The sequence below is a fragment of the Heptranchias perlo genome, chromosome 29, assembly GCF_035084215.1.
Source record: "Heptranchias perlo isolate sHepPer1 chromosome 29, sHepPer1.hap1, whole genome shotgun sequence".
NCBI lineage: Eukaryota > Metazoa > Chordata > Chondrichthyes > Hexanchiformes > Hexanchidae > Heptranchias > Heptranchias perlo.
In genome coordinates, this window is record NC_090353.1 from 15,409,301 (window position 1) to 15,436,620 (window position 27,320).

Genomic DNA, 27,320 nt, shown 5'->3' on the forward strand with positions numbered 1-27,320 from the left:
AACATATGGTTCTGATTATCTCGCCTTAGATGCAACCTATTCAACGGTGTAGGGAAATCACAGTGGTCCTTGTCTGGAGTCCACACACGTAGGAGTCACTAAATGCTGCTGATGAAATGGGGACCTAGGCTTATTTTCATTCTCCTGGTTTTTCTTTTCCCCTGCCCTGACAAAATAGCCCAGGAACCCCAACACCATGCTAGCTTCCCTATTGTGTTTCAACTGAACTAATTCAGAGCATGCCAGCAATGAAACTTTGCACCGTCCTGGTCCATACAGCTCAGTTCCACGCAAGGACTTATCTTTAATTCATTCTCGGGATGTGGGTGTCGCTGGCAAGGCCAGCATTTATTGCCTAATCCTAGTTGTCTTGAGAAGGTGGTGGTGGGCTTTTTTCTTGAACCGCTGCAATCCGTGTGGTGAAGGTACTCCCACAATGCTGTTGGGTAGGGAGTTCCAGGATTTTGACCCAGCGACAATGAGAGACAGGCAATAAACATCCAAGTCAGGATGATGTGTGACTTAGAGGGGAATTTGGAGGTAATGGTATTCCCATGCACCTGCTGCTCTTGGCCTTCTTTCTAGGTGGGTTTGGGAGGTGCTGCAGTGCATCTTGTAGATAATACTGCAGCCACAGTATGCTGGTGGTGGAGAGGATAGATGTGCTTGCTGAGCCATTTGGGATCTTTCATTCTTTGAGCTGGCTAATGTTATACACTTAACAGCTGATGGCTCTGCCTAGTACTAATAACTGTCATGCTGTATAGCCCTGGATACACTGAACATTAAGCACTTACTGTGTAAGACTTGCACCAAGATGAAAGGAACTAGGTTGCATATTTGTGTTGAAACACTGAATTGCTATGATGTTTGAATTTAAAAGCTAGTTAGTGGGCTAAGTTGAACAATGCTACTCCTATATAGAAAATTGAAGAACTTAAATGGTTATCTTTGAACTTGCTCACAGGAAATTGGTAACAGTTTTTTGGCACATTGGATCATTGTATGGAAAAACAAATCAGCATACCCAGGAGCATCACTCCTGACTACTTCTATATTTCAATTGCTAACTTTAAGCTTTTTTTTTTCCTCCCAAGACTTATAGGGAACATTTGGAAGGCCAGAAGCACAAGAAGAAAGAAGCGGCTTTAAAGGGTGGAAGTCAGGCTACTAGTGGACCACGTGGCGCCCAGGGCCAACTTCGATGTGAGCTGTGTGATGTGTCCTGTACAGGTGCAGATGCCTACGCTGCACACATCCGAGGTGCCAAGCACCAAAAGGTATTTGTGAAGATGCTTTAAGTACAGTACACGGCATGTCTGTTGGAATCTAAAAGGATGGGTTAACGTTGTGGGACTCCAGTTTTGACAAAAGCTGTAGGCCCGGACTGTTAACCTGTCTTTCTTTTTAGCCGCTGATGGACCTGCTGTGTATTACCAGCATTTTCATTTTCTCTCTCGCTGCTAACAACTTGTGTCATTATTATTCCATCATTGAGCTGCCGAATAAGGTTCAGCTTAAAGTAGTAATCCAAGGTAAGGCCGACAGTCACCATGGAGGCAGTAACAGCTGATGGGTTCAGTTTGTTTCCTAGGTGTGTGACTTCACCCCCCGGCCCAGCTCATGCACTCTCTAACAGCAGCATGAGAGTTAGAAAGGAAAAAGCATCTTTTTGTTTAGAAAGAAACTGAGAAAATGATGAAGATTGAGTCTGCCTCTCAATGAGGTGTGAAAATGAGTTGACAACCTGGCACCAACTTTTGGTAGAACAGGTGGGGAGTGTGCTGGAATGCAGCTGATAAAAATCATCTCAAGTAGCCAGCCTCCAAAAAGGGGGGAAAGAACAGTGCCAATCGGGAAGTCAACCACTGTGAGGGTTGGAGTTTTCGATCCATGTTCCTTAATGTCTTGTTTCAGACTGAACTGCTGAGTAGTGTCTTGAGGGTCAGTTTTGAAAATACACCAATAAGCCACAGAGTAGTGGGATGTTCATCTGCCTCTGCAGTTCCCCACACTGAGTTCCCAATTTCATATGTGCTGCCTGGGCATTTACCAATTGGAGACCAGCATCTTAAAGGAAGAGGGTGGTGGGAAATACTGTGCGTGTGCATTTAAAAATGACAACTTGCACTTATGTAATGCCTTTTAATGTAGAAAAAAGGTGTCACGGTGTTTAACAGAGGCATAAGGAAAAAATGAATGTCAAGCCGAAGGAGATATGGGTGGAGTGACCAAAAGCTTGGTCGGACAGGTTGGCTTTAAGGAGTGTCTTAAAATAGGAGAGGGAGGGGCTTAGGGAGGGAATTCCAGAGCGTGGGGCCCAGGCAGCTGAAGTCACAGCTGCCAATGGTGGGTGAAGGAAGGGAGTCGCATTAGAGGCCAGAGTCAGGAATGGAGAGTTGGGAGTGGGGTTGTAGGGAGGAGATTCCATGAAGGGATTTAAACACATGGATGAGAATTTAAAGTTTGAGGTGTTGTGGGACTGGGAGCCATTGTAGGTAAGTGAAAACAGGGGTGATGGGTGAACGGGACTTAATGCGGGATAGGATACAAGCAGCAAAGGCTTAGATGAGCTGAAGTTTATGGAGGATGCGAAGTTGGCCAAAAAGCATTGGAATAGTCAAGTCTGCTATCGGTCTGATGGAAACTTTTTACTACTTCATTAGACAGGGAGAGAAGGAAAAGGAACAGCACTGAATTCCCAGCTTTAGCAACACCTCATCACAAGGCAGTTCATGAATTTAGGCCCAAAGATGCATGGTGCAGCTGGCCTGCTGAGCTCCACATCTGAAAGGGAGGTAGGCTGAGAGAGCCCTATGGAAGTGTTGCTGCCTTAGGTTCATTTAAATGAAAGTTTTCTTAATCTATAGATTTCAAAAAAATTTATTGTGTGACAGAGCCCCTACAAATATTAAGACTCCTGGGGACCCGTGGTGGTATCAATATGCTCCCTGTACCATGTCTAAAAGATGTCAGATAACATAAAGCGGAAAACAGCCTAGTTGCAGGAAAGATTTTATATCTGTGCACAACAACAGAAATAACATGCCAGTAAATCTAAAATACAAGGACATCAGTTTGAAAACCTAGGTCTGAATGAATACTAAATTACGGTCAGAATTTTCTGCTGTAAAATTAGATTTATAAAGTTGGTATTCAACTGTCTCGGACCATCCTTGCAACTGGCAGTGTGAATAACTGATATTAGTACAATGCTTAAAAATCACTTGCGCGACAGTGAATTTCAGCTTGACTCAGTTGGTACCTGAGTTTTTGAGTTGGAAGTTTGTAGGTTCTAACTTCACCCCGAGACATAAGCACATAATCTTGGCTGATACTCCAATGCAGTACTAGGACAGCGCTGTATTGTCAGAGATGCCATCTTTTGGTTGAGATGTTAAGCTGATGAGTTGTCTGCTTGTTCAGCTGGGAAAGATCCCATGGAACCGTTTTAAACAAGAGCAGAAAGTTCGCCCACTGTCTGGCCAACGTTCCTCTCAACCAACACCGAAACAAATTGCCATTTGTGGGATCTTGCCTACATAACAACTGTGACTCCGCATCATTGTACGTGAAATGCTTTGGGACATCCCGAGGACTGTTTAGATCTAATTGCAACACTTGAGTTCCTGTTTGGTGTAAGGCTTAAATGTATTTTAATAGTTCTTTGTTTCTGCAGGTTGTTAAATTGCACACCAAATTGGGTAAGCCAATTCCCTCTACAGAGCCAGTTGTAGTGAATTCAACATCAGCTACAGTGAATAAGACAGTGAGCAGTGCCACCATCACAGCCACAGTACCAGCAGCCAGCCAGATGCCTCCCAAGCCAGCTGCTGCCTTCACTAACAATACAAGCAAACCACCTACACTAGCAGTGAAGAAGCCTGTCACACCCAAAATAACATTTGTTGGTAGGTTAAAGATTTTGAACTATGGCAAACTTTGTCTTAGCCCCTGTGGTCTGTTTGCAGTGTGAAGATTCAGTTACTGTATTTAGCACATTACTCTCTATGTAGCTCTCTTGATAGCTCAGTCTGTGGAACAGAGCTGTGCAAACCAGGAAATTCTACAGTTTAATCTCCAGTTGAATAGCTGATCTTGGGGGCAACAGTTGGGGCTGGGAGGGGTGAAACGATCAGCTATTCCTTATCACTATCCAGTGATCCCTGTCAGAATGTCCATTTATGTAAATGTCAGATGAGGGCTCTGCTGATGCTACCCACCTCCTGTGAATACACTCACTGTTGTGGCCACTTGGGCAATGCACTAGAAGGCACCGATATACTAGACTGACTCTGACCTTGGGAGACAAGGGGAGAAAATTGGGGGGGGGAGAGGGAAGCTGAGCACCTAACAGATTTTTGTAAGTTTTTTTTTCCTGAATACATTATGTAAGTACACAGTTTACACTAGTGTGAATAGGAACTTATTTTATAAAAGATTTACATTTTTGTTGGCAAAATTAACATGCATTCGATTCGGATTTTATTAGCTAGACACCTTGCACATCTAAAAGAAGAATGCAGTCTTGCGTTGGTTCAATATAATCCCACCATGTTACTTAATAGGTGGCAGTATCTTTAATTAGAAAGTTTAAACTCTCTTCATTATTGGTACACATGGTTTGTGTAACGAAGTGGAAGTTGAAGCACAGTGTTTCGTTGTAGGTCAATCCAGATTGAATTTGAGACTTGCTATTTGTTGGGTGAGAAGTTTTCAGTCCCATCTGCTTGATTGGCCTTTAGGAAAAGAGGCTACTGAATCAGACTTAATGTTGGGTTCCATGTAATTACAGGATACTGTCCTTTATGACTTGTACTGCGACCTTTAAACAAATTGCTCATAATTTTTGTTCGGAACCATGTCCCCAGGAAGGCAATGCAAGAATTTATATTATGCGTGAAAAGTGAAGAGGGAAGACTCTTGGGCCATATTTACATTACAGTTGTGTCAGTGCAAACAGGTTTTGCACTGGAGCCTGGGCCCAACTTGACTGTGGAGCAAAGTGGAGTAGGAGTTATCACTCCACCCTGGAGTCAGGTTGGGCCTGGTTGACTCTGGATTTGTACTACTTTGTTACAATTGTAGTACAAACGCATCCTTGAGGAAGGTCTTGCACCTATTGCAACATTCTTTTCTTCAGTGTGTATAATTGATCTGTAATTTATACACTAGATGTACTGTAATTGCATGTATTGTGCACACTGGCAAATACTCACTGCAACATAGCTGCTATTTGAAGAAATTCAAAAACTTCTCTTCTGCGTTCAAAGGAGGAAACAAATTACAGACAATGGGAAACAAAATGGAAGAAGTTAAAGTCCCAAATGCTAAGCCAGAGCCCCAGATGCAGGAATTCAAGCCTGAGCAGAACGCAGCACCAGTGCCAGCTTCCACTATCCCAGCGCAGCTTCAGAACGATGTACAGCCTGTAGGCCACGATTATGTAGAAGAGGTAGCTATGCCCTCTTAACTTTTAGTAGCTATGTCTAAAACATTTGTAGAACAATTTATTTATTCACAGCCACATCTCTTTCCTCAGCAACTGTCTCCGGCTCCGACTTATTCCACGTGGATTCCAACTTAAATTCTACCCTTCATGTTTCGGATTCACCCATGATTACAGATATCTCCATGATATTCAGCGTTCCTCGAACCACTGCTCTCGCCGCTTCCTGAGATCCACGCTCAACACCATGTGTCATCATATGCACACTCTCGACCTCTCTCTTCAGCAGCATCGACTCACTCTACTTCAGAGTTGTCCTGGTCCGCAGTTCCATTTCATCCTTCGCCTCATCCACCACGTTAACAAAAAACTTTTTTGCATCCTTTCAGGTGTCAAGGGCCGCAAGCTTCAACAGCTCTTAGATACCAATGCCCCTCCTGATCCTTCTTCCCCTTCACTTTCCTCTGACCCCATCCCACCTTCCAATCTCACCCTTTGCTGTGTTTTCTCACACTCCTCTGACCTCGGCTTCATCCCCTTATGCCCTGACGTCAATTAATTTCGAGCTTGATGTGATGCTGAGCTGTTCTTCCATTAATTTCGCACCCACTTCTTTGGCCAGGAGCCTTCCCCACCCCCACGGTGGACCCTTTCTCCCGCCTTCAGACTTCTCGTCCCACCTGGACCCCTCCCTCTGGCCTCTTACCCTCTCTTGATCTTTTCATTGGGAACTGCCAACGTGACATCAGCCGTCTCAATTTCTCTACACCCCCCACTCGCTCTAACCTACCTCTGACTGAACTTGCAGCACTCCGTTCTCTCGGGTCTAACCCTGACATTGTCATTAAACCTGCTGACAAGCGTGGTGCTGTTGTTTGGCGAACAGACCTCTACCTTGTGGAGGCTGAACACCAACTCTCTGACACCTCCTCCTATCTCCCCCTGGACTATGACCCCCACCGCCGAACATTGAGCCATAGTTTCCCGGACCATCACTGACCTCATCTCCTCTGGAGATCTCTTTCCTCCCCCCCCCCCCCCCCCCCCCGCCTCCGCTATGGCCTCCTATCTCGTAGTCCCCTAACCCTGCACAGACCACTTCCACCTCCTTCCCAAGATCCACAAACAGGTCTATCAGGGCAGTCCTATCATTTCAGCCTGTTCTTGCCCCACAGAACTTATTTCTTTCTATTTATCTTCCCTTGTCCAGTCTCTTCCAACCTACATGGAGTCGTACCTAGCACAAAGTAAGATGGTAGTGGTTGTTGGAGGCCAATTATTTCAGCCCCAGGACATTGCCGCAGGTATTCCTCAGGGCAGTGTCCTAGGCCCAACCATCTTCAGCTGCTTCATCAATGACCTTCCCTCCATCATAAGGTCAGAAATGGGGATGTTCGCTGATGATTGTACAGTGTTCAGTTCCATTCGCACCCCCTCCGATAATGAAGCAGTCCGAGCCGGCATGCAGCACGACCTGGACAACATCCAGGCTTGGGCTGATAAGTGGCAAGTAACATTCGTGCCAGGCAATGACCAGCTCCAATCTAACCACCTCCCCATGACATTCAACGGCATTACCATCGCCGAATCCCCCACCATCAACATCCCGGGGGTCACCATTGACCAAAAACTTAACTGGACCAGCCACGTAAATACTGTGGCTACAAGAGCAGGTCAGAGGCTGGGTATTCTGTGGCGAGTGACTCACCTCCTGACTCCCCAAAGCCTTTCCACCATCTACAAGGCACAAGAGTATGATGGAATACTCTCCACTTGCCTGGATGAGTGCAACTCCAACAACACTCAAGAAGCTTGACAACATCCAGGACAAAGCAGCCCACTTGATTGGCACCCCATCCACCACCCTAAACATTCACTCCCTCCACCACCGGATAACAGTGGCTGCAGTGTGTACCATCCACAGGATGCACAGCAGCAACTCGCCAAGGTTTCTTCGACAGCACCTCCCAAACCCGCGACCTCTACCACCTAGAAGGACAAGGGCAGCAGGCATATGGGAACAACACTACCTGCACGTTACCCTCAAAGTCACACACCATCCTGACTTGGAAATATATCGCCGTTCCTTCATCGTCGCTGGGTCAAAATCCTGGAACTCCCTACCTAACAGCACTGTGGGAGAACCTTCACCAAATGGACTGCAGCGGTTCAAGAAGGCGGCTCACCACCACCTTCTCAAGGGCAGTTATGGATGGGCAATAAATGCTGGCCTTGCCAGCGATACCCACATCCCATGAACAAAAAAAACCACATCCGCGACCCTTCCAACGCCCTCTACCATTTTAACAGTTTCCAGATCCCCGGCCCTAACCGTCTCCATTTTACCATGGGTGTCCAGTCCCTCTACACCTCCGTTCCCCACCGGGGCGGCCTGCGGGCACTCCGCTTCTTCCTTGAATGGAGGCCCAACCAGTCCCCATCCACCACCACCACCCTCCTCCGCCTGGCTGAACTTGTTCTTTTGTTGAACAACGTTTCCTTTGACTCCACTTGCTTCCTCCAAATAAAAGGTCTCGCTATGGGAATCTGTATGGGTCTGAGCCACGCCTGCCTTTTTGTGGGATATGTGGAACATTCTTTGTTCCAGTCCTACTCAGGTCCCCTCCCTTACCTCTTTTTCCGCTACATTGATGACTTTATCGGTGCCGTTTCTTGCTCTTGATCAGAACTGGAAAATTTCATCAACTTTGCTTCCAATTTCCACCCTTCCCTTGCCTTCACATAGTCCATCTCCGACTCTTCCCTTCCCTTCCTCGACTTCTCTATCTCCATTTCTGGGGATAGGCTGTCAACCAATACCTACTATAAATCCACTGACTCCCACAGCTACTTTGATTACAATTCCTCCCAACCCGCTTCCTGTGAGGACTCTATTCCCTTCTCCCAGTTTCTCAGTCTCACTTCGCATCTGTTCTGACAATGCCACCTTCCAAACCAGTGCTTCCAATATGTGTTCCTTTTTTGTCAACCAAGGCTTCCCCTCCACTATAGTTGACAGGGCAGTCGACCGTGTCCGTACCATTTCCTGCATTTCTGCCTTCACCCTTCCCCTTCCTCCCAGAGCCATGACAGGGTTCACCTTGTCCTCACCTTCCACTCCACCAGCCTCCACATTCAACATATCATCCTCCGTCATTTCCGCCACCACAAACACATCTTCCCCTCCCCTTTTAGCATTCCGAAGGGACCGCTCCCTCCGAGATACCCTGGTCCACACTTCATCACATCCAACACCTGGTCTCCTTCCCTGGCACCTTCCCGTGTGAGTGCAGGAGATGCAACACCTGCCCCATCACCTCCTCCCTTCCCACCGTCCAGGGCCCCAAACACTCCTTCCAAATGAAACAGCAATTTACTTATACTTCTTTCAATTTAGTATACTGTATTCGCTGCTCACGGTGTATTCTCTACGCTGCGAAGACCAAATGCACATTGGGTGATCGCTTTGCTGAGCACCTCCGCTTAGTCTGCAAGCGTGACCCTGTCCTGCTGGTTGCTTGCCATTTTAATTCCCCATCCCACTCCCACTCTGACCTCTCTGTCCTCGGCCTCTTACACTGTTCCAATAAAGCTCAACGGAAGCTCGAGGAACAGCACCTCATCTTTCGATTAGGCACTTTACAACCTTCTGGACTCAGCAATGATTTCAATAACTTTAGATTATAACCACTGCTTGGACAGCAGGTGCTGGTAATAGTTTCTGATGTTGCCATTTATAGCTCCTCTAGACGCATCTTTTGTTTCTTTACTTGTCCCATTACCACCCTCCTTGCCTTGCACCATCATCCCTTTTGTCATTTAATCACTCCTGCCCTCCACCCTATTGGAGACCTTCCCTTTTGTTCTTTTCTCCCTTCCCTCCTCCCCTTTCCCTGGGTCTGTACTAGCTTAAAAACGATTTAATCTTCAACTTCTTACAGTTCTGACGAAAAATCATCGAGCTGCAACGTTAACTATGTTTCTTTCTCCACAGATGCTGCTTGACTTGCTGAGTATTTCCAGCATTTAGGTTTTTATTTATTCTACTATTTGTCAATCCAAGGATGGGAGGTGTTGAGTTCCTAATGGAGAACATGTTTTAGAACTGAAAGTTTCTAATAACTGTTTCAACAATGTTTAAAGGGGAAGGACAGTCTAGGGAGAATTTTTAAAATTATAAATAACCATTCCCTTGTTCCCCCTGTCTTACCTCCCACAAATTTCCTTTCCTTTTAACTGTAACATTTTCTGAAACATGCTCCTTGCTACAAATGCAAGTTTTATTCGTGCTCTGTGCTGAGTTAGAAAGTCTGAGTTGAAGAAACTGACGGGTTGCAGTAATTCCCATGACAGCGAGGAGAAAAATTGAGCAGGCTGTCCCCTCTGGTTTTCTACAGCAACTCGTGCTGTACACGTGGTTGTTGGAGGAGCACAGGAACAGGGGGCTGGGTTTCCCACCCGAGTTGAATAGTGCTCATACCTGCAAATGAAGAAGAGTAGTGTGGCTGAGATGCTGGTGGCTGCTGGAACTATATCCCAGTAAAAGCTTGTGCTTTCAAAGGAGAGGGCTAAGAACGTCCCTTGACTCCCCAAAATATTGTAATATAAACCTTGTAATAGATGGAGTCAAGACCAAGTGTTAAGTGAAGTGAGGTTAGAAGTTGGGGGATATTTGGTCCAAGGTGAGCAGGTGCAATTCAGTCCCCATTTTAAAATCATACATTCTGTCCTTACTTTTTATTTCCATTATAGATGCTTGTGTCCACATTTATAATGGAAATTGATTACATAAACTTGCACTGTAATGAAACCTTCTCACCAGTGGTAGCATTGCAGCGATTATAACATGACAAGCATACATAAGCAGTTTCTGTTATTAATTTGGGCATACAAATTTATTGAAAACTTGACATTGCATGCAGATGTTAGATTGTTATTCTTAGTTGATCTCCTATGGCATTGTGCATAGTAAGTCAGGGAACATGGTTTCTCTCTTACCTGTCTCTGTTCTCTTTGTGTTGCTGTTCTTCTCAATCTCTTCTCCCCTCATCAGACATCTCTTTCGGGTGGGAGGTGGTGTGGCTGGCCAAGGAGCTGCCAATGGCTCCAGGCTGCATTTGGGGTGGGAGGTTGCAGGGAAGATGTGGCCCTCAGTAGCTACCTTTCTACCCCCTTCCTCCATCATTTGTGCTCTCTCTTGTTCCCATTAGACCTTTTCTGTTCCACTAGCCCCTCTGCTTCCCACTATGAACCACCCTCTCAATCCCTTTATCCTCTCCAGCTTGCTGTCACTCACCTCACCCTTAACCACTGTTCGCTCTAAGCTGTGCACGTGCGCAGCCGCACAGCAGTCTGTTGTGGGCTGTGCACTTAAAAATTCCGTCCGTGCAACAAACCAGTGCTCTCGGCCCCCCTCTCACACTGATCGGTCCCTAGGACCTCCCCTCTCATACTGACCAGTCCCGAGGTGCCCCCCCTCACACTGACCAGTGCCCGGACCCCAGGCTCTTCTCCAGCTCTGCATCCCCGGTCCCCAGTGCTCTAGCCCCAGGCAGGCTGCTCTGCCTCTGGTGCTCGGGAGTGTCCAGAGGTCCGAGTGTCTGATCCCGTGGCTTCTGCCCCAGCCGCTACATTGTTTACCGCGTTGCTAGGAAATGCAGTCGGCGAGCAGCTGATCTGTGCGGAAACTGGACCAGGAAGTAAAATGAAACCGATGCGTTTTTCAGTGGCTAATCGCAGACCGGACCTATCCCCCAATCAATCAGAGACCAGGCATCTCCACCCAATCATACAACCATAATAAGACCATAAGAGATAGCAGCAGGCCATTCGGCCCCTCGAGCCTGCTCCGTCATTCAATGAGATCATGGTTGATCAGATTTTTACCTCAACTCCGCTTTCCCGCCTTTTCCCCATATCCTTTGACTCCGTTGCTGATCATAAATTTGCCTAACTCAGCCTTGAATGTATTCAGTGACTCAGCCTCCACAGCTTTTTGGGATAAAGAATTCCAAAGATTCACAACCCTCTGGGAGAAGAAATTCCTCCTCATTTCCATCTTAAATGGGCGACCCCTTATTCTGAGACTATGCCCCCCCCTAGTTTTAGATTCCCCCATGAGGGGTAACATCCTCTCAGCATCTACCCTATCGAGTCCCCTCAGAATCTTGTATGTTTCAATAAGATCTCCTCTCATTCTTCTAAACTCCAATGAGTATAGACCCAACCTGTCCAGTCTTTCCTCATAAGGCAACCCTTCCATAGCCGGAATCAACCTAGTGAACCTTCTCTGAACTGCCTCCAATGCAAGTATGTCCTTCCTTAAATAAGGGTACCAGAACTGTATGCAGTACTCCAGGTGTGGTCTCACCAGCACCCTGTACAGTTGTAGTATGACTTCCCTGCTTTTATACTCCATCCCCCTAGAAATAAAGGCCAGTATTCCGTTTGCCTTCCGATTACCTGCTGCACCTGTATGTTGACTTTTTGTGCTTGATGTACGAGGACACCCAGATCCCTCTGTATCGCAGCATTTTGTAGTATTTCTCCATTCAAATAATATTTTGCCTTTTTATTTTTCCTCCCACAGTGGATGACTTCACATTTTCCCACATTATATTCCATCTGCCAAATTTTTGCCCATTCGCTTAACCTGTCAATATCCCTTTGCAGACACTTTGTGTCCTCATCGCAACTTGCTTTTCCACCTATCTTTGTATCATCAGCAAATTTGACCACATCTGTTCCTTCATCCAAGTCATTGATATATATTGTAAATAGTTGAGGCCCCAGCACTGAGCCCTGCGGCACCCCACTAGTTACAGATTGCCATTTTGAAAATGACTCTTTTATCCCGATTCTTTGTTTTCTGTTAGTTAGCCAATCCTCGATCCAAGCCAGTATATTAGCCCCAACGCCATGAGCTCTTATCTTGTGCAGTAATCTTTTATGTGGCACCTTATCGAATGCCTTTTGGAAATCCAAATATTCTGCATCCATTGGTTCCCCTTCATCCACCCTGCCCGTTATTTCCTCAAAGAACACTAATAAATTTGTCAGACACTATTTCCCCTTTGTAAAACCATGTTGACTCTCCTTAATTGTATTATGAGTCTCCAAATGTCCTGCTGCTACTTCCTTAATGATGGATTCTAGCATTTTCACCTTTTTTGAGGAGTCTTTCCTCCTCACAGGGATATATTTTTATTGCGAGTCATAAAATATCTTTTTAAATGTTTGCCACTGCTTATCCACCATCATACCATCTAATCTGTTTACCCAGTCCACTTTAGCCAATTCTGCCCTCATTCCTTTGTAATTGCCCTTATTTAAGTTTAATACAGTAGTTTCAGACCCAAGATCCTCACTCTCAAAATGGATGTGAAATTCTATCATGTTATGATCACTGCTTCCCAAGGGATCAATCAGAGTCCAGGCATCTCCACCCAATCACAGATGAGAGGCCCATACGTAGAGGCAGCCAAAACTAATGAGACCTGCAAGATGTACAATTGGAATGCAATAATTTGTTAAACCCTACTGAGGAGTCATTGGGGGAGTGGGGGGGAAGGGGAGAGCTTTAATTAAACTGTTCCCTATCCCCAAATTCACACTGACTGACTTGACAGCTGTTTTGTATTTCTGACTCAATTTAAAAATTCTGATTGCCAACGATTTATTTCTGTTTGAATCAGTCTTTAAGCTGATTCAACAAAAACCTGATTGGAATCATTCCCATATGATTTTTAATAAAATATAATGAGACTGGTCTGCTCCATCCTAGTGCAACTTAAGAAACTCATTTCTATATAAATTTATATAGTTTATATTATTATTTATCAGCCAATATATCATTAAATTGTTACAATTATCCATTATTTTGTACATTTATTCTGATTATTTACCCTGAATAATGTTTTTTTTAAAAAGTTCTATTTAAAGTTGTGATTTTTAAAAATTATTTACGGTGGCACACACAGCCTTTATATCAGTGCACAAACCCAAATTCATTCTGCACATGGCGAAAATTTTTTTAGAGGGAACCTTGCCCTTAACCCTCCATCCACTCTCCTTACTTGCCCCTCCCCCTCAGGAAAGTGGACAGAAACTACCTCCCCTCAACTAGTTTCCCTCCTCCACTACCTTTCAATCTATTTTCCCCCAGAGGCTTTGTCTGCTTTCAGTATGTTTTTTTTTAATCAAATTAGAATGAACATATAATCCCTCTCCCTCAAAAGTGCTAGAAATTAGTACTCACATGTATAAGCCATTAGAATTAATCTTTTGTAACTGTCAACAAAATGCAGGTGAGGTAATTAATTGGCTTGAAAATTGAAGTAAGTTCAGGAAGACTTTTTTCTCTTTCTAAAGGTTATAGAACACAGGTAATCAGAACACTTTTCTCATTCACTTTTTAAATAAGACACTTAATTTTACCTCAGTAAAACTTTGAAATTTGTCCTCTAACTTCAAATAATTTTGAAAAACTTTTGAGCAGGCTGCTAGAAGCTAAAGGAAAATATATTCCTCACTATAGCTGATTGAACAATACGAATGCCTCAAATTGTGCACACTGCACATGCTCAGACTGCACAATCCAAATTCAGCTTTCAGCATCATAGCTCTGAGCAAAAGTATCAACACCAAACCCAGGCTTTTGGCAGAGGCTGTGGCCTTCAAGTGAAAACTTTAATAAAGCCATCATCACAAAACAATTCAGTGGATTAATTTAATCATGTTGTGAAATATGTAATTTTTAAGAATATTTTGGACATTAGAAATTTCAGTTAGAGGAAAAAAGATTATAAAAATTGAGAAAAGCATTTTGAGAATTGTGGGAGCCCACTGGCCTGATTGTGCAGTTAATGATGAGTTTATAGGGGTGTTTTCATTATAAACGTGAATATTGGAATTTATAATGGTGGGGAAGTTGACAAAAATGTGACAACTGAGCATAAAGGGAGATTAAAAAAAACTATTTTGACTTGATAACTTTGTTGCTGTACTTTTGTGACAAGTTTCTCAGGTTTTGCTAGTATGTGTCTGCATGTTTTGTCACCTGTCCTACCCAAGTTAATCTTCCTACTTTGCTCATGCAGTTTCTGTAATTGTACTTTATTTAGGTCCGTAATGATGAAGGAAAAGTGATCAGATTTCACTGTAAGCTTTGTGAATGTAGCTTTAATGATCCTAATGCAAAGGACATGCATTTAAAAGGTCGCAGGCATAGGCTGCAGTACAAGGTAAGGAATTCAATGTTGTATGTTTAACTTCAGTACGCTGTTGTGTTTGCTTCTTGTGTTGAGACCGCTGGGTATAGAGCATTGGTGAATACTGCACTGTTGTGTATAGCACATTGGTGAATACTGCACTGTTGCGTAGAGGGTATTGGTGATTGCTGCTCGGTGCTTAGAGGGCATTGGTGATTGCTGCTTGGTTGCGTGGAGGGCATTGGTGATTGCTGCACTGTTGCTTATAGGGCATTGGAGGCTTGCCATCTAATGTATAAAAATGTTGAGATTACAGATTTAAACATAATTAAGTCTAATTTAGTTTATAAACTACTTCATAAGGATTTGTTGGGTTACCATTAAAGCCTTACTTGTATTTTTTGGAGAGTGGTGGATTGAGTACAGGTATTAGGAATGCACTGCTGCTGGTTGGCTTGAAGTGGCTCGTAAAGTAAAGCAATAGTTCTTCTGCTTTGCAGAGTTGAGTGCTAGTAGTCGGCTGTATTCCAGTGCTGAGTTGTTGGGTACCTAATAATAGAACCGAGCGTTGTTTGGGTATGGAGAACGCCTCAGTGGTGATCGTCTGTTTCATACCTCTGCTTTGCTCAGTATTTAACACCCATCCATGCATCATAAGTTGGAGTTCAGGTCCGACTCCAGGACTTCATAATGTAGGTTGACACTTCAGTGCACTGCTGAGGGAGTGCTGCATTGCTGCATTGTGCATTGTCCTTCACATGAGACGTTAAATTGCCTGCCTGTTCAGGTGGTACTTTTTGAAAGAGAGGATTTCTTCTGGTGTTTCGACCAGCACTCTTCTCTTGGCCAACACCACAAAAAAAACCTTAACTGATGGTGCAGCATGGTTGCCGAATTTGCCAATGTAAGTCACTACACTCAAAAAAAAAATACATAAATAAAATAGTTATTGTGTGGCACCTGCCTCGATATTTTGAGTACATAAGATGCTTTATTTCTACTTTTGCTGTAGCAGGTGGGCAGATTGCAGCCCGTGTGGGATGGGGATATTATTTACGAGGGTGCAGACGACAGTGGGGCATTCTCTGATCTATTGAGTGGCACCGTTTTGCTTTGTTGCCACAGAGCTCCTGAGTATCTTTCCGCATACTGCATATTGTCCATGTCTGGAGTGACTTGACTGGATTTTTTTTTAAATCCAAATATTTTCCAATTTTCTTGACAATTGATGAACCCATGTTATAGCAGAAGAGATCAAGTGTGAAAATGTTTCCAAATATTTACATCCCTGTAATGTTTTATTTGACTCAGTGAAATCTGGTACAACGATCACTTGTTTAAGTTAGTAGCCTTTCTTTCTGCTAAGTTTATAAGTGGCTCACAATTTTGTTTCTGATCCTATTTTAGGTAGTGACTTTATTGTGTGTTGTTCTGACATTAGTTCAGATTGCCTTTCCACTGTTCTCCCTGGGACTGGCTCGTGTATGTCCCTCAAACAGAAGTGAGATGAGTGATCAGTTAACATGTGGTTGCAATATACATGCGCAGAGCACCACAACATTATTGTGAACAGGCGTGATAAGGTGCCGTCTCGGTGGGCCTGGAACATATAAAAGAAAAGCTGCCCATAGACATTTAATGGAAAGAATTGTGCTTTTTTTTCCCTCATCAGATTCCTGAGATCTTTGGAGTGCAGCTTGCCGTAGTTTTCAATGCTGAGCCGGTTCTATGCATCTGTGTGCAAAGGCTGTGGCGCTATTTTGTGTTGGAACGTAAGCACAGACCTACAAATCTGGCTCAGCATGTTTAGTGAGCCGGGGTAAAGGCACTGGATCTAATAACCAATCTCCAATCTGTGTGTTTACTGTGCCGCTAGAATCTTGATCGTCTTTAATATTAGCAAGTGCTATCGATGGCACTCGGGTAAAGGCACTGAGTCTGGCACTGCAGCGATTGAAACACCTAATCTAGTCAAAAACAGTCCTAATGCTGCAAGTTTAATGACTGCTGAGTTGGCTGTATATCAAAGCATTTTTGTGTAAAATATTTTAAATGGTACTACAGGATTAAGTACATAGAGTTCTAAATTAAGTGCCAGCAATTTCTCCTTTTCTTTTTATCAGACTAATCCGAGCTATAAGGCCATTCTATTCCATGGAACTGCTCCATGCTGGGAATCCCATATCTACTTGATCCGCTGGTGCTTGAGGTCTATTTGTTCAGATTTTTGAGTCCTTTTGCTTCTTTCTAAACATTTGCTAGATTTCGGCAGACATTCAAGACCAGCTGTGACCTCCCTGATCGTTTGGCATCTTTCAAAATGCTCCCCTGTTGCAACAGGCCGCTCCTTTCCTGGTGACACGTGAAAGGACATAATTAGTTGTACTTTGTCCTACGTTCATCCTGACCTGTTCTCAGTTCAATCATGTCTTTAGTTAAGTTTGTACAATGCTCAACCTTTGTATTTGTATTTTCAATCATCAATCAAATGCAAAAATAAAATTGCTTTACTGGAAAAGAGGAGTCTTGCACTGGGATGAAGTGCATTAGATGATGATTTTGGTATCTCTGGTTTTTAGACTCAAGAAGACATAAAGGAATTAAAATAACTAGGCCCAAGGAAATAAAACAAAGAACTGCTGGAAACACAAAGCAGGTCAATCAGCATTTGAAAAAGTGTCACAGGTTAATGTTTCAGGTGGATTCCTGTGAGTAGCACCTGAAACATGAATCTCTGTCTTTGTCTTTCCCTTTCAGATGCTAACCTGCTGTGTGTCTCTGGCAGTTTTTGTTGGGTTTATGGCACTTTATAGTTTTTCTCTGTATTTTAAGCAAGGGGAAAACTAGCTGGAATAAATACTGGTCCAGGAATGGATTTGGGTTAAGTTTGGTTAAGAGATCCTTAAAATAAGTGAACTTTTTAACAAGCGTGTGTGTGTTACTTTCTGAAGTCTGCATTCTTAAAAAAAAAAATCCTTTTCATTATTCTTAGAACTTTTGGTTGAGTCCAGTGAGTGAAGCTGAACTGAAACATTTTTAATATGTTGCGATAATGTTTATTCTCTTTTTTATTTAAAGAAAAAAGTGAATCCAGACCTTCAGGTTGAAATAAAACCAAGTATCCGAGCCAGGAAAATCCATGAGGAGAAAATGAGAAAACAAATGCAGAAGGAGGAGTACTGGAGAAGGAGAGAGGAGGAGGAGCGCTGGCGAATGGAAATGAGGTTAACACGGCATTTTGGCTGGGAACTGATCCACAAAATAAACTTTTCCGAAAGAATTTCTGTCTCTTTCGGCAGGCTCTTGTCAGTCATGTTCCTTGCATGACTGCTATAACTTAATTAATAACAATCTCATAATTCTTTTAAGAAATTTTTTTGAAATTAAGCAAAAATATTGGGAACCTAATCTCCATGTGTAAAAGTTACTGGTAAAGATGGCCTGCGGAGCTGGTGGAGCAGCGAGAGTCCTTAAACCTTGGTTGTACTAGTCAGAACTGGCACCTTGTAATCTACATATCTTGCCAGATGCTGAATATTGCAGCTTTGCTTACAGATCAGAGAAAAACCAACTTGTCCACCTGTGCTTTGTACAATCCAAAGTGCTGTCGGGCTGATGAAGGCCTCCTGCACATCAGAATCTGCCAGCACTTGTGTAGCAGAAATTTATACAAGCTGTCATTCCTCTGCAGCCCTGTATTCTGTATTGGGCCAAATAAAAGATTGCATGGACCAGCACTAAAAGGTTGTTTAGACTTGCACTGACAATAATTGGGCTTTGTATCAGCCCTTCTCAGTCACGAATGGCAGAAATAACTGAACCCTCTTTTTTTTAATAAGGGGGACTTTCCAGCTTCAGCCCGAACCACCAAAAACAGAATAACTGATCACTCATCTCTCAGCTGTTTGTGGAACATTGTGCACAAAATGGCTGCCACATTCACCTACATAAGTGACTGCACTTCAAAGTAGTTCATTGTACATTAAATGCTTTTGAGAGGTGCATATATTTTTCTACCATCTCTGTTCCACTTTTCCAGGCGGTATGAAGAGGAGATGTATTGGAGGAGGGTGGAGGAAGAACACATTTACTGGGAAGAGCAGCGTCGCAGGTTAGCACCAGACTGGCACCCGCCACCGCTCATGGGAAGACTGGGCATGCCACAAGCACCAGCACCCATGGTATGTTTCGTGCCCATGGTAATGTTTCACACTCATTCAAAAAGGAGCCCCTTAATGGGTCAAAATTTAAAATGCACTGTGCCATAGAAACTGTTAAATTGCAAACTGTCCTCTATCCCCATAGCAGTACTGAAGATATCCACAGTTACCTCTACGTAATCTCTGTTGCATTCAAACACTCAATTCAGTAAATGTAATGTCAGTATCACAGAGCAGAATTGAGTTTTACATTACAGCTATTTAAATATTGCTAAAACTATTGCTAGAATGTTGTCTTTTTCCTCGCTTCACCACCCCCTGTCCCCCACAATGTGAACAGAAAAGAACACACTGTAAATCCACTTTGGAAATGCTTTTGAATATATCTGGCAACCTGTCATAAATCAGTAGTACTCACATTGAATGAATGCTTCAGTTTGCACATTGTGCTTAAATGGCACAGCATGACTGCTGCAGAAACAATAGCCCAATAAGCTTGCGTGTGTGTTTTCTCCCTTCCTGTTCTGAAGCCACTGACTCATGCTCAACATGAAGGAGATAATTGGTCAGGGCTCCTGCTCCTGATCACTATCCAGTGATCCCTGCTGGAAACGTACTTGTGTCTATTGGATGAGGACCTAGAAGTGTGAAGTGACTCATTTTGGTAGGAAGAATGAGGATAGGCAATATAAACTAAATGGTACAATTTTAAAGGGGGTGCAGGAACAGAGAGACCTGGGGGTGTACGTACACACGTCTTTGAAGGTGGCAGAACAACTTAAGGCTGTTAAAAAGGCATACGGGATCCTTGGCTTTATAAATGCGACTTCATTTCGAGGATTTCATTTCCACATCGTTCACCTGAGGAAGGAGGTAGCCTCCGAAAGCTTGTGAATTTAAAATAAAATTGCTGGACTATAACTTGGTGTTGTAAAATTGTTTACAATTTATAAATAGGGGCATAGAGCACAAAAGCAAGGAAGTTTTGCTATACCTTTTATAAAACACTGGTTAAGCCCCAGCTGGAGTATTGTATTCAATTCTGGACACCACACTTTATGAAGATGTCAAGGACTTAGAGAGGATGCAGAGGAGATTTACTAGAACAATACCATGGACGAAAGACTTCAGTCACGTGGAGAGACTAGAGAATCTGGGGGTTGTTCTCCTTAGAACAGAGAAGGTTACGGGGAAATTTGATACAGGTGTTCAAAATCACGAAGGGTTTTGATAGAGTAAATAAGGAGAAACTGTTTCCACCGACAGATGGATCAGTAATCAGCGGACACAGATTTAAGATAATTGGCAAAAGAACCAGAGGTGACACGAGGGAAAAAAATTTACATGGCGCGTTATGATTTGGAATGCACTGCCTGGAGAGTAATGTGTGGCAATAGCCAGCATCAGCTTTTGAAAGCTGCATGTAATATTTTCCCCAGATGTAAAGGGAAAATATATTTAGTGACTTTTGCTGTTGTGAAATTTCCCCTCGTGCTGAGGGAAATCCTTTCTGTTTTGGGGCAGAGGCCTGAAGTTCCTGTTAGTCACCCAGGTTCATGGTTTCGCCACTTTCAAAGCGGGTAAGGGTCTCATTATTCATATTTGATTCTAAAATGACAACAGAAGTTGCTATAGCCTGCTTTGCAGCATTGCATTAAATGTTCACACTGTTTCCTTTTGAAACGTTCTTGTTACAGAAGGAGGCGTTGAGACATGGCATATGAATGGATGTATATTAACTATTTTATTTAAATGTTTCAGCCTCCCCGCCGTCCCGATTCCTCAGACGACCGCTACATAATGACAAAACATGCTAACATCTATCCCACAGAAGAAGAATTACAGGCCGTGCAGAGGATCGTCTCTCAAACAGAGCGGGCTCTCAAACTGGTGTCCGATGTTATTTCTGACCAAGAAGGTCTTAAAAAAGATGGAGAAAATAAGGAGAAGGGGTAAGAAATCCAGAGCTGTGACCCTAATGAACCAGGGCATCCACATATGGTGATGTTTCCATAAAACTAGTATATAGCTTTTTTGATGTCAGTTTTTACTATGGTGATTTTTTTTTAAAAAGGAACTTGCATTTATACAGTGCCTAATTTGAGTGTTTCAGAACTTTCAATTGCAGTAATTGATACGCAGGTAAGCCTGACGGCTATTTACATACAGCAAAATCCCACCCACAACAAAGAAATGAATCACCAGCTAATCTGTTTTGTTGGTGTTGGTTGAGGGAGGAATGTTTACCAGGACTCCAGTAGTGTTAGATCTTCGACATCCACCTGAATGGGCAGATGGGGCCTCAGTTTAATTTTGTATTGACCATGCAGCACTCCCTCTGTAATGCACTGGATTATATGGTGAAGTCCTGGAGTGGGACTTAAACCCACAGCCTCCTGACTCAGGAACAGTGAGCCAAGCTAACACCTTAAGCAGCTTAATTCACTTGAGTATGATTTCAACCATTAGAGAATGAAATGCAGCAGCACAGAACAATTTTCTTGCCTTGTCTCTCCTAAGGTGCCCTCTGCTGCTAGGATATGGGTTCATTGGACACCAGGTGTCCTCCAGAACCTTGTCCAAGTGGTGATTCTTCACATCTTGAACTTAGACTTCCAATGTCATGTTATGCTACTGGGAAAGGGTAGAAGGTCAAGACTGACCTCGTTCTGGTCACCGCACTATGTCCCCACGTCTCCAGGTGGATTCATTGGGTAAGAAGCAGGAACCCTGGACGATTTTCATTCTCCCTTCCCCAAAAGTCCAGTGTGATGACACTTAGGCCAATTGTAATGTCCCTTACTGCTGCCTAGCTCAGAACAGCAAGCTCCATGCAAACCAGCATTTAAACCTGGAACCTTCCTAATGCCACACAAAGCAGTAACCCTCCATTACCCCTCTCAAGTGATGACCATTGGGTGAATACATCAGAATTGCATTGATTAATTTGGTTTCACACCTCCAGTATATAAAGGTCAGCTAGAATATTAGATCAACGTCTAATAGCCGTTTCAAGTGTTCTGTTTGAAGCTTTTCGTTCATTTTGTTGTATGCAAGTAGAATTGTGGTAAGTTAGTCTCTTATTCCAGCAGACTTGACTTTATTTGACTGACTTTTTGTAGCCCGACCATAATGTCAAGGGTGTAGTACTTGACTGTTATAATCTGCACAGTTTATTAATGCAGACCATCAATGCTGTTGTTGTTTTCGGAAAGCTGACTGCTCTTTCATTGTGATCTCAGTTCACAATGAGTAATTTACTGCAGCTAAGCCCAGGAAAAGGTTATATCACAGGTGGTACTTGTCTTGCCATTTGCCAGGTATGCTGCCTATAGGATTTATAATGTGTCTGTCAATAATTTGTTGTGTATAGTTAAGGCTTGGTTTGCTTTGGTGTACACAAAGATATGTTTACTGTACAATGGAAAAAATCTAAAGTTGGTCATTGTTGGCATCTAGAAAGTCTTTTTACTGGATCGTAGTTTAAGAATATTGATGTCCTTAGAGAATAGTTGTTTATTATGCTTAAGACACTCTAATACGCTAGGGTGGTTATTATAGTGGCTGGCTTGAGGGTTGCTATCACAGGCCTGCTGTGGAGCATCTCTGTCTGCATTAATAAAGTTTTTAAAACAAGCCTCACTGTTGTGATGGGGCAGTTGGGGCTGATTCTGTAGGTGACACCTCTCTGTCTGAACACGGTGATTGCCTTGGCAACGGGCAGTTGCAGGGGCAGTCTGTAATCACCATGTATTATTCTCTGATTTATAAATGCGTAGGCTTCGAGGAATTCCTGACATTTACCTGAGGAAGGAGGAAGCCTCCGAAAGCTTGTAGATTTCAAATAAAATCGTTGGACTATAACTTGGTGTTGTAAAATTGTTCACAATTGTTCAGGTAGATGGCATGGCACTATTTAAAGAAATGCAGGAAGCTGTCCTAGCCAGCATTACCCCCTCAACCAGTGCCATTAAAAAAAAATGTAACTGGTCATTATCTCACTTATGGGATTTTTCAGTGTGTAAAATGGTTGCTACATTTACCTACATAGGTGACCGCTCTTCAAAAAGTAATTGATTTGGATGTGAAATGTTGGACGTTCTGAATGTGATAAGGTGCTATATAAAATGCAATTTTTTTTTGTTTTTGCTACTGTTTTTCTGTTCTATATTTGTGGCTTCCGACTTACAGTATTTGTTAGTGTGAATGTTTGTTTTTAAGATGTTGGTAGCTTTGCTGGAAAATGCAATTGAAATATATTTTGTTTTTAACAAAAGACTTCAACAGCAACACAGCGAGTGCGTTTAATGTTTCTGCACTCCGTGCCTTATTCTTGTTTACCCTACCCCCTGGTGGCAATAAGGAAGTGATGCAACAATGAGTATGATTGGGTTGTTTGGGACTGTTGTAAATTGACAAATAACTTTGCCAGATTCTACAGTGCCAGTTTAAATTAATTTGGATGCATTACATTTTGAGCTGAATTGCAAACTGACTTGTAATACTTTCATTTGAACATATAATTGAATTGACATTTTGCTAATGCTGTCAGATTACTCGCTGTTTAGACCCCTTTAGCTGATGATTAAAGGACTTCCTGCCATGTTTTCACAGAAAAGGTGACCTTGGAACACGTGTGCTGAAAGGAGTCATGCGTGTCGGCGTGTTGGCAAAAGGATTGCTTCTGCGTGGAGATCGGAATGTTAATCTCATCCTGCTCTCTGCCCACAAACCCACAAAAGCCCTTCTGGAGAAAATTTCAGCTAACCTGCCCAAACAACTCTTGGTAACCATCTTTTAACTTCATACTGAACTGAACTTGTGTTGTATCAGGCTGTACAGAGCTGTGTTCTGACAGATATTGGGAAAAATCTGACTTATTTAAATTATTAAATAACCACATTTGACACTTTCAAAGAACTCTGCAGGGCAAAGTGACGTGGTTACTTCAGTTTAAGGGAACCATTCCATTTCATTTATAGACAGAGATTTGGAAACATTTTCTGCTGCAGTTTTTTCCATTTTTAAACTGATTTAAAAGCCACTGTGAGTTGTCATGATTCTGTGAATTGTGCAACTTGGTGAATGCAACCAAATGACCTGAAAGGAAGATGATTTTCTTGCCTCTTATAAAGGTGCTGACTCTTGTTTGGATATGGTTCCACGGGCACCCTTTCGTACCTTGGCCAAGAGGCCGATTGTTCATGTGCAAGTCTAGGTGAGTAGTGGCGGATTATTTGACTGTGAGGGTGAAATATCACAGCAAAGCCCAATTTTGTACTCGCCCAATGTCCGCTAACACACTTTCCAGTAGAATAATTATCAGGAGCAGGAGCACTGGTTGATTTATCCTCTCCCTAGCCCTAGGGCACGGAGGCCAATTATAGTCCCTCCCCCAGTAGCTGAGATCAGTTAACTTCACACAGAGTAGGAATCAGCACTGGTCTGTACAGCTCAGGATTATTCATCCATTGTTACTGGTTTTGTATTGTTGCACTGCACTACAAAAGAAAACTCTGCATCTTGAAAGATTTTCATATAATTGGCTGTTTTATTGTTTCAGCTTCAGATTTTTCCACACACATGCTTTGAATTTTTGTTTCACAGACCGTAACGGACGAGTTATATGAATTGAAAACCTGCCCCAGTGAGTCTTGCATCTTCCTTTCTACGAATAAAGAGCCAAAGATGCAGGTCACAATATCGCTGACATCCCCCGTCATGCGAGATGATGGTGTGAAGGATAAAGGTGAGATTCAGAGATTCACACAGCAGTAAACAATGTTGCAAGAAAAACCTCACTGGCATTTACCTGAATCACTGGGCTGGAATGGAGTTCGGCCACAAATTTCACAATGGCATGGAGAGATTACAAGTGTAACACAACCCACTTCTAATGCAAGTAGCACAAACTTCTTTTTATTGATTTTGTGCTTACCGTTCATTCCTCTTTAGTTTTCTTCCCCCACTATCTCAGCTCTGCTCAGCTCACAGTTTCTCAGTTCGTAACTGTAGAAAACTTGTTAACGTTGTGATGGCTTGTTCAGTATTTCAGCTCTCGTTTGCACATCACTACTATTAACTAACTGCTGTACTTTGGGACTATCCCCTCTTTATTTTTAAGATGCAACCACTGCCCCAGTGCAAGATCCATCAGATGTATTGAACAAGCAAAAATGCCTTGAGGGTCTGGCTGCCCTTCGTCATGCCAAGTGGTTCCAGGTAAAAAATATACTGTATAGCAGTTTATTTTTTAGTATTTGTTAGCCATAGGCTGGGCCACGGATTTATGGTGACTCTCAAATTCCATTTTTGATGGGGATTTTTACCTAGTTTTAGAGTCGCATTACATGATTTGGTCAGTCTGCAGTTAGACCCATGAGTTTTTATATTGAGTGATTCAATCAAATTTGTTTCTTTAAAAAAGAAAAAAAAAGGCAAATGCTGGAAATCAAACTGAAAATTCTGGAAACACACAGAAGGTCCCTCAGCATTTGGAAAGAAAAAAGAGAAGTTAGCTCCAACTCTACTAATGAAGGGTCTACACCCAAAGCATTAACTTGTCTCTTTATCTTTACAGATGCTGACGAACCGGTCTTTTTCTAGAACATTTTTTGTTTCCATTTTATTACATGGGATTCTAGCATTTTTAGCCATATTTTGGGATTCAAACTGTGATACTAAACGATTAATCAGTGGCCTTGGCTACACAGATCCTTTTTATTTAGGAATCTTCAGCAGAACCAGGAGAATTGCCGATCTGTTGAAATTCTATCTTCAACTTGTACACGGGTGGCTTGGATAATCTTATCGGTGAAGCTTTTATGAACATTTTTCTTTTTAATTTTCAGAAATTTACTCTGATTTACTTGTACATCTTGTTTCTGTGGCATTTGCAGGAGCACAGTGCTGCAATAAGGCAGCCTAGTTGTGTGTACTGGAACAGTGAGTGGGTCTGAGGCTGGCAAGATTGGTCCTCCTACAATACGAGAAGCCTTGGACATGATTATAAACATTCCTCTAAACTGTTGGCAATGGAGTGACTGTAAATAGGAGATGCATATATAGCATATATAAAAAAAAAGATAATATATGTGTGGAATGAACTTGTATTTAAATAACACATTGCCCCGGGTGGCTCAATGCGCATCATATCCAGTGAATTACTTTCTAAAGTGCAGTTACTGTTGATAGCTGGTGAGTGAATGTGTAGCCAGCTCTATATGTGCATTTTCGATTGACAAGACAACATTTATAGGGCTAGTGATTTGTCATGGGGTGACATCCTGGCACTTTAGTTTTAATAAGCAGTTTGGTGTGTTCCAGTACAGCTAGAGCACTGCCATCTACCAGACAGCATGGATGGCATCCCTCGTCTCTTTCTTTGAGATTGGCAACGGGAGAGGGGAAGATTTGGGGGGCACGTAGTATCTAGCTGGCTCTGTGTTTCACGAGTACATCTTGCGTTTCTTTTTGCTGACACTGCCCATTCAATTGGAGCATTCACTTTTCCATAAATACCTGCCTTCCATCCAAGGGACATCTGCCTAATGTTAGTGCTTTACAAGTTTTAAAGTTACTAACTTTGGTGTTATGTCTGAATCACTTTTAGTGTACATCAAACCTATTATGGGTTACGAATACAGAAATATTTAATGTTCCTTTCACATTGTCTCTGCATTGTGGATTTGATATAGCTGAATAATCTTATCATTTTCTTTCCCAAATTGAAGGCGAGGGCCAACGGTTTGCAATCCTGCGTGATTGTCATACGAATTCTACGTGACCTGTGCCAGCGAGTTCCAACGTGGGGAGCCTTGCCAGACTGGGTGAGTTTGCAAATGCCATATGGTAAATCTTTCACACCAGAGTCTTCTGTTCTGAGGTGACCCCAGTAAAGTTGTTATTCTTTCTCCTCCCCAACGCCCACCAGTGTTTTTTTTTCTTTTGTCCCAAAGACTTTGCTGAGATGTGACTCCATGAGCACAGGCAGCACTCTAGTACTTCACCCAAGTTATTAATATGTGAGCCTAGACACTTGAATTTCAGCAAGCTATTGATGAGGTGCCTCACGAAAGGTTGTTATACAAGATAAGTGCTCATGGGGTTGGAGGTAATATATTAGCATGGATAGAGGATTGGTTAATGGACAGAAAATGGAGAGTAGGAATAAACGGGTCATTTTCAGGTTGGCAGGCTGTTACTAGTAGGGTGCCCCAAGGATCAGTGCTGGGGCCTCAGCTATTTACAATCTGTATTAATGATTTAGATGAAGGGACCGAGTGTAATGTGTCCAAATTTGCTGACTTGATACAAAGCTAGGTGGGAAAGTAAGCTGTGAGGAGGACACAAAGAATCTGCAAAGGGATATAGACAGGTTAAGTGAGTGGGCAAGAAGGTGGCTGATGAAGTATAATGTGGTGAAATATGAGGTTATTCACTTTGGTAAGAAGAATAGAAAAACAGAATATTTTTTAAATGGTGAGAAACTGTTAAATGTTG

At 42.8% G+C, this 27,320-nt stretch overlaps 1 protein-coding gene across 5 annotated transcripts in view; it reads left to right on the forward strand.

The window, feature by feature from the left end:
* The window catches only part of LOC137299415 (zinc finger RNA-binding protein-like), a 68,875-nt gene that overhangs the window by 29,936 nt on the left and 11,619 nt on the right, over positions 1-27,320 (forward strand). For all 5 annotated transcript variants that reach the window (XM_067968136.1, XM_067968139.1, XM_067968137.1 and 2 more), the window contains 11 exons: positions 1,098-1,280; positions 3,680-3,911; positions 5,274-5,455; positions 14,572-14,691; positions 17,737-17,882; positions 18,698-18,839; positions 20,580-20,770; positions 23,433-23,604; positions 24,426-24,567; positions 24,943-25,040; positions 26,552-26,647. In XM_067968136.1, coding sequence (XP_067824237.1) covers positions 1,098-1,280; positions 3,680-3,911; positions 5,274-5,455; positions 14,572-14,691; positions 17,737-17,882; positions 18,698-18,839; positions 20,580-20,770; positions 23,433-23,604; positions 24,426-24,567; positions 24,943-25,040; positions 26,552-26,647 — 1,704 coding nt within the window. The remainder of the gene's footprint in view (positions 1-1,097; positions 1,281-3,679; positions 3,912-5,273; positions 5,456-14,571; positions 14,692-17,736; positions 17,883-18,697; positions 18,840-20,579; positions 20,771-23,432; positions 23,605-24,425; positions 24,568-24,942; positions 25,041-26,551; positions 26,648-27,320) is intronic.